Below are 12,984 nucleotides of genomic sequence, written 5' to 3' on the forward strand. Positions count from 1 at the left end.
GGAAATCAAATAGACACTGTTATTTTTACTTCTTTGGTAGTTTATAGACGGATCCTACTGAGAGTCTCAATAGCCCAAGAGAGAAAAATTATACAGCGGAACTGTAATGTCCTTCTAAGAAATAAGTAGAACTCACTCCATTAAACTAAGTTACTCTAAAACACCTAAAAAGAGTCCTCAACTTCTGGGAAGTTGTGTTTTGAAGGATTACAAATCGTATACTTGCATTCCTTCTGAACTTCTTCACAGAAAGCACATTACAAATGGTTTTCAAGTTCTGAATCACCGTTGGTATTGAAACTAAGTACTAACTGGAAAAGTCAGCTTTGTCAGACTACCCTGGAATCCCAGGCACTGGTCAGAACACCGTTTCTAAGAGCAAATGTACTGAGTATGAGGCAGCCTCGAGTGCTAGCGGGCGTGCCAAGACAAAGCCTCGCCCCATCCTTCCTTCCCTCAATCCAGTCGTGCACACAGCCTGGAGAAGTGGGGCCAGTCCCCCCAGGAGACAGACGACAGCATGGAGCACCCACGGCGGCGGGAAAGGCATCTCTTAGCAGTGGGAAGAGAAGCCGCAGCTGAGAGCAGAGAGGACGGGACTCTGCGGCAAAGGACACGTGTACGAGCAAGAACAACAGCTGGAGGTGAGAACTGCCTTACTCCTCCAGTGAACTAGCACCTCTGGATACAGAACGCAAACCATTTAGGGAGGTCTCAGTTAATGTGGGAATACTGGCATCTGAACAGCGAGACTGCTCGTCATTTTATAACAGACATCAGTTTATTCTTTCAGACAACTACCTACGCTCTATATGACAGATAGACTGCTTACCAGTTTTGGTTCAAATCCAAATAGCGAACGTTGACCCCTTCCTTAATGGCTTCGTAGTTACTTTCAGATCCCTGAAGGAAAACACCAGCAACATCAGCTCCAGAGCACAGGCATGATTTTTCACCTTTGTGTCCCCAGCCCCGCCCAAAGGGCCTTATCTGCAGGAGCTCAGTTACTGAACGAATAATGCCTGAATTTTAGAAATTAAGTCAGTCAGCAGGTTCCAAAGTCTAGAGACTGACTTCCCCGTTTCTGTTCTTGGGTGGCTGAAACCTGTGTGTCTATGTGACACTGAACTCTGCTCTCCCGAGTACAGCAGCGTCCTCCTGTGCCATCAGCGTGCCATGGGCACGGTGTTGCCGCTCCTTACCCAGACGGCATCTGCAACATTCTCCTTCAGGACTCTGCTTATCTCCCAGTTGAGCGCTTGTTTCTCTGAACACTCATCCAATTCCCATTTACTGATGTTCACATTTGTCAGGGTATAAAAGCTTGATCTCTCTTTATCCCAAAGGACACCTGAAAGCTGTATGGAGGAGAAAAAAGTCAAGTTTATAGATGAAATTCTCATGTTAATGAACTGTTTTTTCTGAAATTCAACCTGCATCTACTTGGTGACTATTTGATTAGTAGCCCTAGCAGAAGTCTTTATTTAGGACTCAAAGGAGGGAATGACCCTGAAGCAGCCCTTGTGGCCAGGTGGGATTTCAGGAGGGAACACACAGGCTGGGCCCACAGAGAGCAGCGCTGGGAGCGGGGACCATTCAGGCAGTTGCAAAGAATGAGAAGCAGTCCTGTTAATTGGAATGCAGATTACAAGTAGAAAAGCAAAAATAAGGTTCAAATGGAAATAAGGTTCAATACGGACAAGCAGAGGGTTCTTCTGAATGTGAGTTTGTAAACCTGGTAAGCAAGGGAGGTATGAGCAACGGCCTTTGAAGACAAGAGCTGTGTTACAGGAAAGCGAATGTGCCAGGCTTGTGTGCGCTTGGTTACATGTGGGTATGCTCTTTTGCCTTTTAAGTACAGGTGTGTTTAAGTGACTGTTTCCGATTCTCCTGCACTGTGACTCCAACCACTAATGGGATAGAGGGTCAGCAGTGAGGGAACTGGACTGGCACCAAAAACCCAGGGAAATATTCCCAGAGTGCAGGTTAGGGCATATAGTGGAAGCAGAAAGATGGGGGTGGAAATGAGATATGACAGAAGTGAAACCTACAGCATCTGGGACCTAACGAATCTGCTAAAGGAGGTAGAGACACCCCCCCGCCCCAATCCAGGTTTTATACCTGGGTCACTGCAAATAGTGACAGTGTGTTAACAGAAACAGACAGGTAAAAGAGAAACGAGTTTTGCAGGCTAACGTGTAGTCAATAGAAGAGGAGAGGGAATCTGAGCAGCGTGCTTTTAGACATGTGAAGTTTCGGTTCAAAGCCCGAAACTGACAGCAAGCTCAGATGAGAGGGCGATGGCTCAGTAAAGACGACATGCGCCCAATTCAACCATGCTGGGCACGGGTCTGCCACTGACTAGTTCTGGGATCTTGCCAGTTCACAGAGCCTCATGGGAGCCATCTCCTCGTCTGCCCATTGGAGAGGAAGCTCTTTCAGTTATGGGTGGTCATAAAATCACAGGAGATAACAAATACGGAGCACTGACAGAGAGGGTACTCCGTAAACGTCACCAGAACGGTCCCTTCACTATTCCCAAGCACAGCGAGGAAGCCTAGGTGACAGACAGATGTGACTGCCCCACACAGACAGCTGCAGTCATGGCAGTGGAGGATACACTTTTGGCTAAATCTAGAAAGCAAAGTGCGAGGGGGTTAGTATAAACTCATTTGATCATAATAAAAATGTTTCACTGAAAAGATTAAAGATTTTGTTTCACAAACACTACGCATGTAGGAGGCAATACCAACTTCCTAGGAAACATCCAACTTATTGATTTCACTTAGAAACAAACTGGTAAAACAAAGTTATTTTATCAACTTACTATTAGGTCGCTATTAGGAGATAAAATTCCCAGAAGAGAAGACACCTTCCGGCTGATCCCTGAAAGCACACCTTGGCCGTGAGGCAGAGCGTGCTGATGGATCTTCCCTAAGCTTTCCGGTGTCAGCCGAACCAGCTGGCCTCCCGAGGAGGACAGAATAAAGCTTCCTCCCTGTGACCAAAGATTGTGAAATTAGTCCAGTTAAGCATCTGACAGTAAGACAATCAACACAAAATGCTCTGATACCGAGAAAAATCATCTGTACCTCAAATTTAAAATTAAAAAGCAGTGCTATTTTATTAAGATAATTCACTTATGAATCCATTCTCTTAGTATAATTAATTCTACACAGAAAAACTCTTGTTGTAGTTCTGGTTTTCAATTACATATTTTTTTAATTCTGATTTTTAAATTATAAGTTCACCATATTGCAGGTTCAACAAATCAAGCATCAGGTTTTATTTCTTCGGGAAACCGGCAATCTATGTTAGCAAACCATTCTTCACAGTGGTTAAGAGCTTTTAAGTCGCTCTGAAAGAAGTGACTGCCACTCGCTATTGTCCATTGCTGGTGTTTTATGGCCCTAGGAGAGGAGAAGGACTTCCTCAAACCCTAGGCCCTTCCTTCCTTCCCGTCCCTTGCTGACCCCTCCGTGGCCTGTGTGGCCTGCTCAAAACCCTGCACATTCAGTCACTCAAATCCCACTTCCAGGCCACATCACAGCTGTGCAATAAATGTAAAGGAACATCCATCATAGATACCTGCACTGCAGTCAGGAAATTGTAAGTCTTATCACCTCCTGAATCTACGAAAGTCTCTGTATAGGTGTCTTCACCAGCGAGACTTGGCCAATAGCGGATGGAACCTTCTCTGGTGGCAGCCATGACAGCAACAGCCTCAAAACAAGAGCAAAACCGTCAGCGATCACAGTAACAGAGGACCTGGTACCTGGGAGTCTGATTAAACTGATATAAAGAAACCAGTTTCAAATCAAAGTTACTATTTGATTAAGAAAAATGAGAAATAAAAATTCCATTCTGTTTTAAAAATGATCCTACAGTAAAAACTGCCTTTTCTCTTTGGTTGTACAGCTCCACGACTTTTACCACATGTAGACTCATGTAACCACCAGCACACAGTCAGGATGCATGACAGTTCCACTGGCCCAACTCCCTAGACCTACCCCTTTATAGTCACAGCCTCCCCACCCTAACTCCTGGCAACCACCGTTTCCATCGTCCTCGTTTCCTCTTTCCAAGAATGTTAAACAGATGCAGTCGTGTAGAACACAACCTCTGCCACTCGATTATTTCACTCGGCACAATGTCTGGCCTTCATCCGTCTGTCATTGCTGAGTGGGCTCCCGTCCTATGGGTGAGCCAGTTTGTTCATCCAGTCACTTGCTGAAGGACGTGCATGACCACCTCTGTCTATCACAAATAAAGCTGCTATGAATTCACGTACTGCTTCTGTGTGAACCTGTTTTAACCACTCGAAGGAAAATCGGCAGGAAGGGAAATGTCGGGTCACACAGCTAAGTCCCCAAGGACAGGCCAGTGCAGTGGCCGCAGCACTGAGCGCCCGCAGTGCGTGAGCCCAGCGGCTCCCCACCCATGTCGGCACTCGGCTGGGACAGTATGTGCTAGTTCAGCCGCTGGAAGAGGTGTGAGCGGTCCCTCGTTGCCGTTCTGAGTTGTATTCCCTGATGGCACGATGTGGGCATCTCTTCATGTGCTTATCGGACCCCTCATGGCCTCTCTGGCAAGGCATCTGCTCCAGTCCTCCGCCGTTTTAAACTGGGTTGTTTGTTGTCTACTTTAGCATTGAGACTTCTTCTTATGTTCTGGAGAAGTCTTTTGTTGAATATACAATTTACCAATATTTTCTCCCAGTCTATAGCTTTTAATTTTGATGAAGTCCAATCCATTTTTCTCTTTCATGAAACATGCTTTTGGTGATTTCCGAGAACTCTTCTCCTAACCCCAGGTCATGATAATTTTCTCCTATTTTATTCTCAAAGTTTTATAGTTTTATGTTTTACATTTAGATCTGTGATCCATTTTGAATTTATCTCTGTATGAGGTTTAGAGGGAAATTTGTTTTCTTTGCAGAAGGTTGACCCATGGTTCCAACGCCATTTACTGAAAAGACCATCCCGACTCCATGGAGTTGCTCTGGCACCTGTCAGAGCCTGTGTACTCTGCTCTGTTCTGTCCACTGTCCTGTCTGTCTACCTCTTTCCAATACCACAGGGTCTCATTTCCCGTTTACTCCAACTCCCTCATTTTAAAAACACTTTATTTCAATAAGCATTAAGTCACCTACCTGAGTAGAATGTGCGTCACCTGAAGTGGCAGAGTAAGAGAGTGCCACCATGTCAGCACTCCAGGGGAAATCACTAGGTGGCAGCTGAAGTTCTTTGCAAAGTAACTGTAGAACAAAGTCAAACCAAGACCTTTATATCAAATCTGATTTTTTGAAAATGCATCTGACTTCACTATTTCCTTTCTCTGCTTAGTTTACATTTTGATTCATTGCTGGAAATATCATCCTACAAATATTCTTTCTTCTCACGTTTTTGATTATGCTTTCAGTAACTAAAAAATTTTCGTAAAAGATCTAAAATCAGGAAACCTTAAGAGCTAGATGGCATCCTGAATATCAACTAGCTCAATCTCTTCCCAATTTGTTGGTTAAGGGAAGTGCCTAGGCTCCTACTGAATTTTCCCACCCTAGTCTTGTTTATTTGACCTTTAAAATCAGCTGACTAGAGTAATTATACCAAGTTGCCTAGAAAATATTTCTTAGACTCAGTCAAGTATCAGCCTCCCTCTGTTGAATCATCAGGCCGTCAGATGTGCTCCTAACCACAAATCCCATTTTCTAGGTGGCAGCGGTCGAGGCCAGGAGACGTGAGAAGCTTAGGGACTCAGGAGTCGCGAGGCCTACGTAACAGCGGCCCCGTAAGCAGTGAGGACTGCAAGAGAGTATGTCTGATCCTTGGCAACAAGGATAAGGCATTAGATACACAAATGACAGCCTCTGTGTGAGAAACGGACAAATGGAAGTTAAACTAGCAACTGTAAACACTGGACACATTCTTTTGCTCTTTATTAATCATCAGTCAGTAGATTCAGTGAAGAACAGTTCTATCTTCTTAGACATAAACTGAGTCCATTAACTTATGTGGATACCATTTAATCTCAGACTTCATTAGGCAGGCCAATTAACATGACAGTCACTAAAAGTTTCAATGTCTCTAATTTTATTAAATAACATGGACCTTGTTTAAAATCATTAAAGGGGAGAAACCTGCTTCCCGGTACACAAGTGTGTATGCACGCTCAGTATTTCACATTGCTATGAAAATGCAAACCCATAATGCTTGAGGAGGTTCAGATTACTGTCCTCCAACAACCCTAAAAATTCAGGGTAAAATGAGAGCCAACTGGCTTTCCGTCCTCTCTCCTTCCACCTTCCCAAAGAGCCATCACCTTCGTTATAGGTGACAGAGCAATCTTCCAAATAATGAGCTTCTCTTTGCAGACGAGACAAGCCCATCCACTTCCATATATGTTAACAGTCTGCGTGTCATCATCTAAAGAAAAACACACACACACACACACAAAGAAAAACACGAGGTCCACAGTTAATGTATGAACAAGAGCAACTGTTAAAATCTCCTTATACCAAAATTTTTACTGCCACATTCTTCACCACAAAAATTACTACTCATGAAACAGATTAATTCACAACAAAAAAATACTCATGACTAATCCAAGAGTTATCACTATCCAAAAGAAGACATCCATTTAACTTTGAAAATCACTTTTAGAACTACATCTAAAGACAAAAAGTGTATGTTGGGCTTCTTTTTAATATTTCTTAATTTCTGTTATAAACAGATAGCTTACTTTCTCTAATACTTAAAAGCATTCATAATTTCATTTTGATAAAGCATCATAAACAACACACCCGGTCATCAAACACATAAAACATTTTAAGGAAAAATCACATTCCTTCAAAACAACACAATTTTCAAATAAGACCTCTTTGAAAGTATGACAAATTACTTCATTAAATGGAGATCTACAGGGTTACATTCCATACGGACAAAACTAAATTAGCATATTGTTCCCTTAAGCTTTGGAGGCAAACCTTCACAAACATGTTAACAGCCCAGGACACTTAATTAATTTGACCTTGCTCTTTACTTAAAGGCAGGGAAGAGGCACAAAATAAAAGGCATGAGCAATGCACCAGCTAAAATGTCAAATCATGCCGAGGCGAAGTGTGGGCTTTTGCTGAGTTGGAGTATCTGCTCTGATATATGCTTATTTTTCCTGAAAGCACTGCAAATCCTCTACTGCACCTCCAAATCCTCTACTGCCGAGCCCTTGGGGGCTGTGACTTAACACACAGCACTTGGCAGGTTTTCGTGTGGGGAAAGCTCTTCAAGCTTCCCCAGCGCTTGTTTATACTCCCGGACTTCCAGGAGCTCTCCTCTGAGGCTGGGTGCGACGTGTGATCAACAGCCTGCAGGCATGACCCAGGAGTATGCTAAAGACTTTAACGTATACTATACACTGCACGTGTTTTTAGAGGGAAAGAAACGTAACATGTATTGCACATACTTCAAACAGAGACAACGCGAGACAGAGGTCAGCAGAAGTTCGCGTGTTGAGAGCCACAGCTGAAGCTCCCAAGGACTCACAGGCAAGATGCCGGAGTTCCAGCTGATGGGGGAGGAAGAGCCTTCTTCCAGAACGAAGCCCTTGACACTTTCCTGTCATTCACAGTATGAGACACGTTCTACGTCATGACGCGTGTGCACACAATGTAAATACAACGCGCTACTTACATGCTATGAGATGCACTCGGATAGTCTGCATTCTATTTGAATCCATTTTTAAAAAAATGCTGGTTATAAATCACTAAACTGACTTCAGGCACTACCCGCAGTTTGAAAAACATTCCAGAAAATCACAAAGCTCTAGAGTTGAATCCTTCATTAAAATGAGTTCGGCAGGTCACTGAGGATGCTCTGAACTGTGCTCTTCCTGTCACGCAGCCCCTCATCCTAATGTCCCCTTTCTGAAACCTATGCTGATGGCATCCTCCAAACTTCCACTCTAACTCCGCCCAGAATCTTCTAAAGGCACACCACATATCATTGTGGATTGTGCACACAGCCTCCGGGACACTGCACAGGACCCAGAAATGGGGCCAAGACCTGAATGTACTGTGCTATTAAACCCAATATATGTGAGGCACTAGGTGTTTTTTTTGAAGCTAAACTTCATATACTCAATTAACTTTTGAAATTGGACAGTGTTGCATATAAAGTACTTATAACCATCAAAGATTTAATTTTTGCTAGAATGAACTCATTCTGCTTCTCAAATTCATTTTATAAGGTGTGATAAAAAATACAGTAAATGTTTAAATTTAAAACAAAACTTACCACAGAATAAGACACATTGCCATTAATCCCCCTCAAAATACTTCCCCTTGCTTTGAACACATTTATCCCATCATTCTTGCCTCTTTCTGAAGAAGTTCTGGAAGTCCTCTTTCATGTCTTTAGTTGTGCTGTCATGGATGCCTTGATGTCCTGAATCGATTCAAAATGTTTACCTTTCATGGTCATTTTGACTTTGGGGAAGAGCCAGAAGTCTCATGGTGACAGATCTGTTCAATAAGGTGGATGAGGACACACCATAATGACCTTATTTGACAGCAATTGCCATACCAGAAGCGATGTGTGACAGGGAGCCTTTCCGTTGTGATCATAAAATATGGTGAATGCTGCTGCTGAGTGCCACTCAACGGAAAGGCAGGGACCTTCAACACAGGAAGAGGCATGTCGAACCTTAGTAAGTGTATGACAAGTTTCAACTTGTTTGGTGCAGTCAGTCAGGTGTGAGCTATGGTTGAGAGGTGTGTTTTAAAGTGTGTCGTAAATCATCCTCCATCATGACAATGCTCTGTGTCACACATCGCTTCTGGTATATGGCAGTTTCTGTCAAATAAAAACATTATGGTGTGTCCTCATCCACCTTATTTACTGGATCTGTGGGACTTCTGGCTCTTCCCCGAAGTCAAAATGATATACGACATCAAGGCATCCATGACAGAGCAACTAAAGACTGTCATGAAAGAGGACTCCAGAACTGCTTCAGAAAGAGGCAAGAACAATGGACTGAGTGTGTCAAAGCGAGGGGGAGTATTTTGAGGGGGATTAATGGCAATGTTCTTTTATTGTAATAAATTCTTTTTAATTTAAACATTCGTTTTGTTTAATCATACCTCATATGTCTCAAAGTGAAAAACCAAAAAGGTTATCTCTTTTTTTCCATTTAGGTGAAGGCATATCAGAGAAAGCACAAATTTCAACCTCCTGCTAGAACTAGGCTCCATGTGAATTGCTAATAGAAGCAAATGGAAAAGAACACCCACCTTCAGCCAATGTCAGGACTTCTAAGACTTTAACAGGAAGAGCACAGCCAAAGGTTTTCACATCATAGTTCATAGACTCGGTTACAGAGTGGTGTGGGAATATTCGTGTAGGCGTTCCTCTAAAGAAAAGAGACCACAGGACTTCACCACAACTTAAACTTTCCTTTAGCCTAATTATTATGTACATATTTTCACAGTAAAGAGAAGATCTTTGATGAACAAGAAAGAAGAGGTATAACCATGAAAACAACTCTGGCTCATGTATTTGGTGTAGGTATATGTATTTTTCATTGAAAAAAGACTGACAGGATTTAGGAAAACTTGGCCTCAGACCCTAAAACTTTAGTTTTTAGATGCATGATGTATACACTTAAGGTCTTTATAACTCTGCTTCCTCAGCTATGAAATAAGAAAGTTGGAGTAGCTCAGTGATTTTCAAATTGCAGCCCATTTTGAGGGTCTCAATTGATATTTTTGAAAACAAAATAGAATATAAAATAGTTTACCATACACTGTGGTCAAAAGTTTTACAAACATTGAATTAGATTATCTTTAAGCCTTCATCACCACTAGAATTATAAGAATCTACCAGATCTGCATAATCAAGCAAGAAATTAAATGGGTCATGAGCATCTGCCATTACCTGGTCTTCAACAGTAGATACGGCAGTAGAAATTATATTTCCTTCTCACCTTCATTTTAACATTCAGAAAGATAATGTAAAGTTACCAGTATGAAAGTTATTCTGTCTTTTACCATGAAGATTAAATTAGGAGATGCACATGCAGAGTGGTCAAGAGCTTTGTTTACCAACAGAGTATTATAACAAACGTTTTCTTTTTTTTTTTAACACTATTATCTGCTTTAATCCTGGTAACTATTATATGAAGTGTACATTACTAGCCCATTTTATACATAAAACTGAAAAGTATCTTAGTATTACTGACTGCTGCTTTGCTAATTGAGAACATGGGTGAGTTTCAGAGGCATCTTTGGGATATCGATGCTAGAAGCAGGTTGAGTAGCGGCTTTTGGAGTATGTCAGCCCTTGGTCTGGATCCCAACCAGCTGTGTGACCTTGATTAGGCTGAAGGGTAGCATACCAAGGTAATTACATGCATGCACTCTGAGTAAGTCAAACTGGGTTCAAATTCTTACTCCACCATTTTCTGGGTTGTGATCTTCAGCCAACAATTTTCCCTCTTTGCGTCTCAGTTTCTTCATCGGCACAATGTACCACCACCTGCCTTGCAGGGTTGTTGGCAGCCAGAGGTAGGTTCTGCATGAACTGTAGCTGTGATTACTGTCATCAACATGGCCCAAGGTCACAGCCATCATAGGGGAGCAGAGATGGACTAAAACAAACAATGCAGGAAAGAGACCTCCATCTTAGGATGAGCCCAACGTTCCCTTGTATTAAACCGTTGACGCTGATCTTATTGTTCTTTCTTCTAAAAGTATGATGTGAAAACCTGTAGGTGATTTCAGTCGGTAGTGGGCCTCTTCGTCTTGCCTGTCTGCTGTGCAGGGAGTCCTTTGTGGAGTTTTTGTTGTTTGATTCTTTGTAAATTCCAGGGGAGCTTTACAGAGGCTCACCTCACGCTGCCATTTTTTTTTTCACAAAGGTTTTCTTTAAATGATCACCAGAAGGTTCAGAAATTTAAACACACACACACTATATAAAGTACGAGTTTATTTCCTGTCTTTTCTCAAAGGAGTAGAAAACACTAACAAGATCGGCACTTTGAAGATCACTTTTCAAAACGCAAAAGTCAAGGATACATGCATTCTTTAAAAATCATCTCGCCTTTAAAATAGTGCAAAATTTTTTAGATAAATTTTACAATAAGTTGAAGATCCAATATTAACATTTTCCTGCAGGGGAAAATTCATTTTTGACAGACGAATTCAGAGGAAACTACTCGGAAACATGTTACCTTCTTCTAAAGTTCTAGAAGTGGTGTTGGGGTGGGCTCTGGATGTGCACTGGTGCACCAAGCTTGTACTTGGTAACAAAAGTGTTCTTACTGATCTCACTGCTTATGGAAAGCCTTTTTCCTACTAATTTAGCTACAAGTTAGCTTCTCTAGCTAAAAGCCTTTTATAATTTCCAACCAGCAGACAGTAACAGCAGTTAGTACTGTATGTAATTCCATAATGATTTTCCAGAGTTGGAGGTCCTCATTCCCACCATCACTGTACAGCTGCATCGTGGCATTTCATATTGCCTCTTTGGCATTAACGAAGCAGGCTCAGGTCAGATAATATTATCGCCATTTAGCAGATTAAGAGTCACGAGTAACTTACACCAGATCACAGAGGTAGTAAGAGGGACGCAGGAAACTACTGACTCAAATCCAGTTTGTTCTTCACGTCTAAACAAACAGCATCCCATGAAAAGTGCAAAGCGACGCCTCAACTGATGAATTACATGCAAGGAGGCTGAAATAACCCGCAAGGGCGCCGAAAGTCTATTTTCCCAATACTTTGGCACCCCCCTCGCCGCCTCCGGTGGCAGAGGCTTCTGGAGACACTGCCCCATCAGACCCACCGAGGCCCGTGACGCTGTGGGTTCCCAGACCCAGCTGGGGACCATCACTTACCGAGAGCTCAGCGAGCTACGCCGGCCGACCGGCGAGAAGAACATTGGGGAGCTGACTGCAGACCCCAGGGACAGACCCTTCCTGCTTGTCACCCGGGGCGTGGAGCCCGGCCCGAGTCCGCCCAGCGGCCCCCTTCGAGCTCCGGGTCCCGGAGTCCGCGGAGAGGAGACAGCCGGGAACATGACGGAAGAGACAGGCGACAAAGAGCACGCGAGTTCCGGCCGTGGGACCAGAGCTCGGCCCGCGCGCGGAACTTGAATGCCCAAAAGGCGTGAGGCGCGCTGTAACGACGTCAAAGCGTAGCGCCGTGGGGCGTGGCCGGGAGGCGGGGATCAGGGGCGCGTGGTGATGACGTCACGGGTAGAGCAGAGCGGCGGGGCGCGGTGGAGGCGTGGGCCTCAGGTCCCCGTCCGGAGCTGCGCGAGTCCTGGCTCCCTGGGGAAGCGGAAGTGGAAAGGCTGATGGCCTTCTCCGGCGGGGTTGGCTTTCCTGCCGCTGGAGCACAGAGTCTGTGTGCACGCTTTTTCCCCGAGCCTCTCGGGGAATGAAAAGTGGTCGTTCCCCGGTCCAGGTTGAGAAGGGACAGTGTAAAGCTGACACTGGTTCTACGCTCAGTGTTACGTTCGTTCTTTTCTAGGTTTGTCCTTTTCCCATTCAGCTCTGTGCTGGTTCATCCACACTGGTGACCACAAGTCCATCTCTCCACCCAGATCTAGATGAAAACCCTCAGGCTCCTAACAGTTCCTAGGGACGGTACGAGAGCTTCTTTATCCCTCAGCGTTCCACTTTTTCCTAGTGGCTGCCGTTTCTGTATTTATCTTCTACCTCATTGTATGTATTCACTCACTCTAGAAATCTAGGCGACAGGATAGCATAGTGCAGAGGCTCTCAAAGGTACGCATCAGCATTGGCTGGAGGGCTTATTAAGCCCACCGCTCAGCGGGACCCGAGTGTCTGGGGCTGAGGCTGGACAGTTGGCATTTGTAACAAGTTCCCAGGTGTTGTGTCGCTATCTGGGGACCACATTGCGATACCCACTGGTGTAGAAATTGAGAGTGTCTAGACTCTGGATTTAAATGGGATTTGCTTCAAATT

The 12,984-nt window shown here is 43.8% G+C and overlaps 1 protein-coding gene across 2 annotated transcripts in view; it reads right to left on the reverse strand.

Moving 5' to 3' along the window:
- NUP133 (nucleoporin 133) overlaps positions 1–12,182 on the reverse strand; it is a 50,117-nt gene extending 37,935 nt beyond the window's left edge. Inside the window, exons 1-8 of one of the 2 annotated variants that reach the window (XM_019754780.3) lie at positions 11,890–12,182; positions 9,287–9,405; positions 6,322–6,425; positions 5,153–5,257; positions 3,589–3,723; positions 2,828–2,998; positions 1,203–1,358; positions 833–903 (exon numbers count right to left, since the gene is read on the reverse strand). In XM_019754780.3, coding sequence (XP_019610339.3) covers positions 833–903; positions 1,203–1,358; positions 2,828–2,998; positions 3,589–3,723; positions 5,153–5,257; positions 6,322–6,425; positions 9,287–9,405; positions 11,890–12,071 — 1,043 coding nt within the window. In that variant the 5' untranslated portion in view covers positions 12,072–12,182. The remainder of the gene's footprint in view (positions 1–832; positions 904–1,202; positions 1,359–2,827; positions 2,999–3,588; positions 3,724–5,152; positions 5,258–6,321; positions 6,426–9,286; positions 9,406–11,889) is intronic. The other variant, XM_019754781.3, reaches the window with a different exon arrangement.
- Positions 12,183–12,984: the final 802 nt, after the last annotated feature.

Source organism: Rhinolophus sinicus, chromosome 6, assembly GCF_057876585.1.
Source record: "Rhinolophus sinicus isolate RSI-liver-muscle chromosome 6, RSI-T2T, whole genome shotgun sequence".
Lineage (NCBI taxonomy): Eukaryota > Metazoa > Chordata > Mammalia > Chiroptera > Rhinolophidae > Rhinolophus > Rhinolophus sinicus.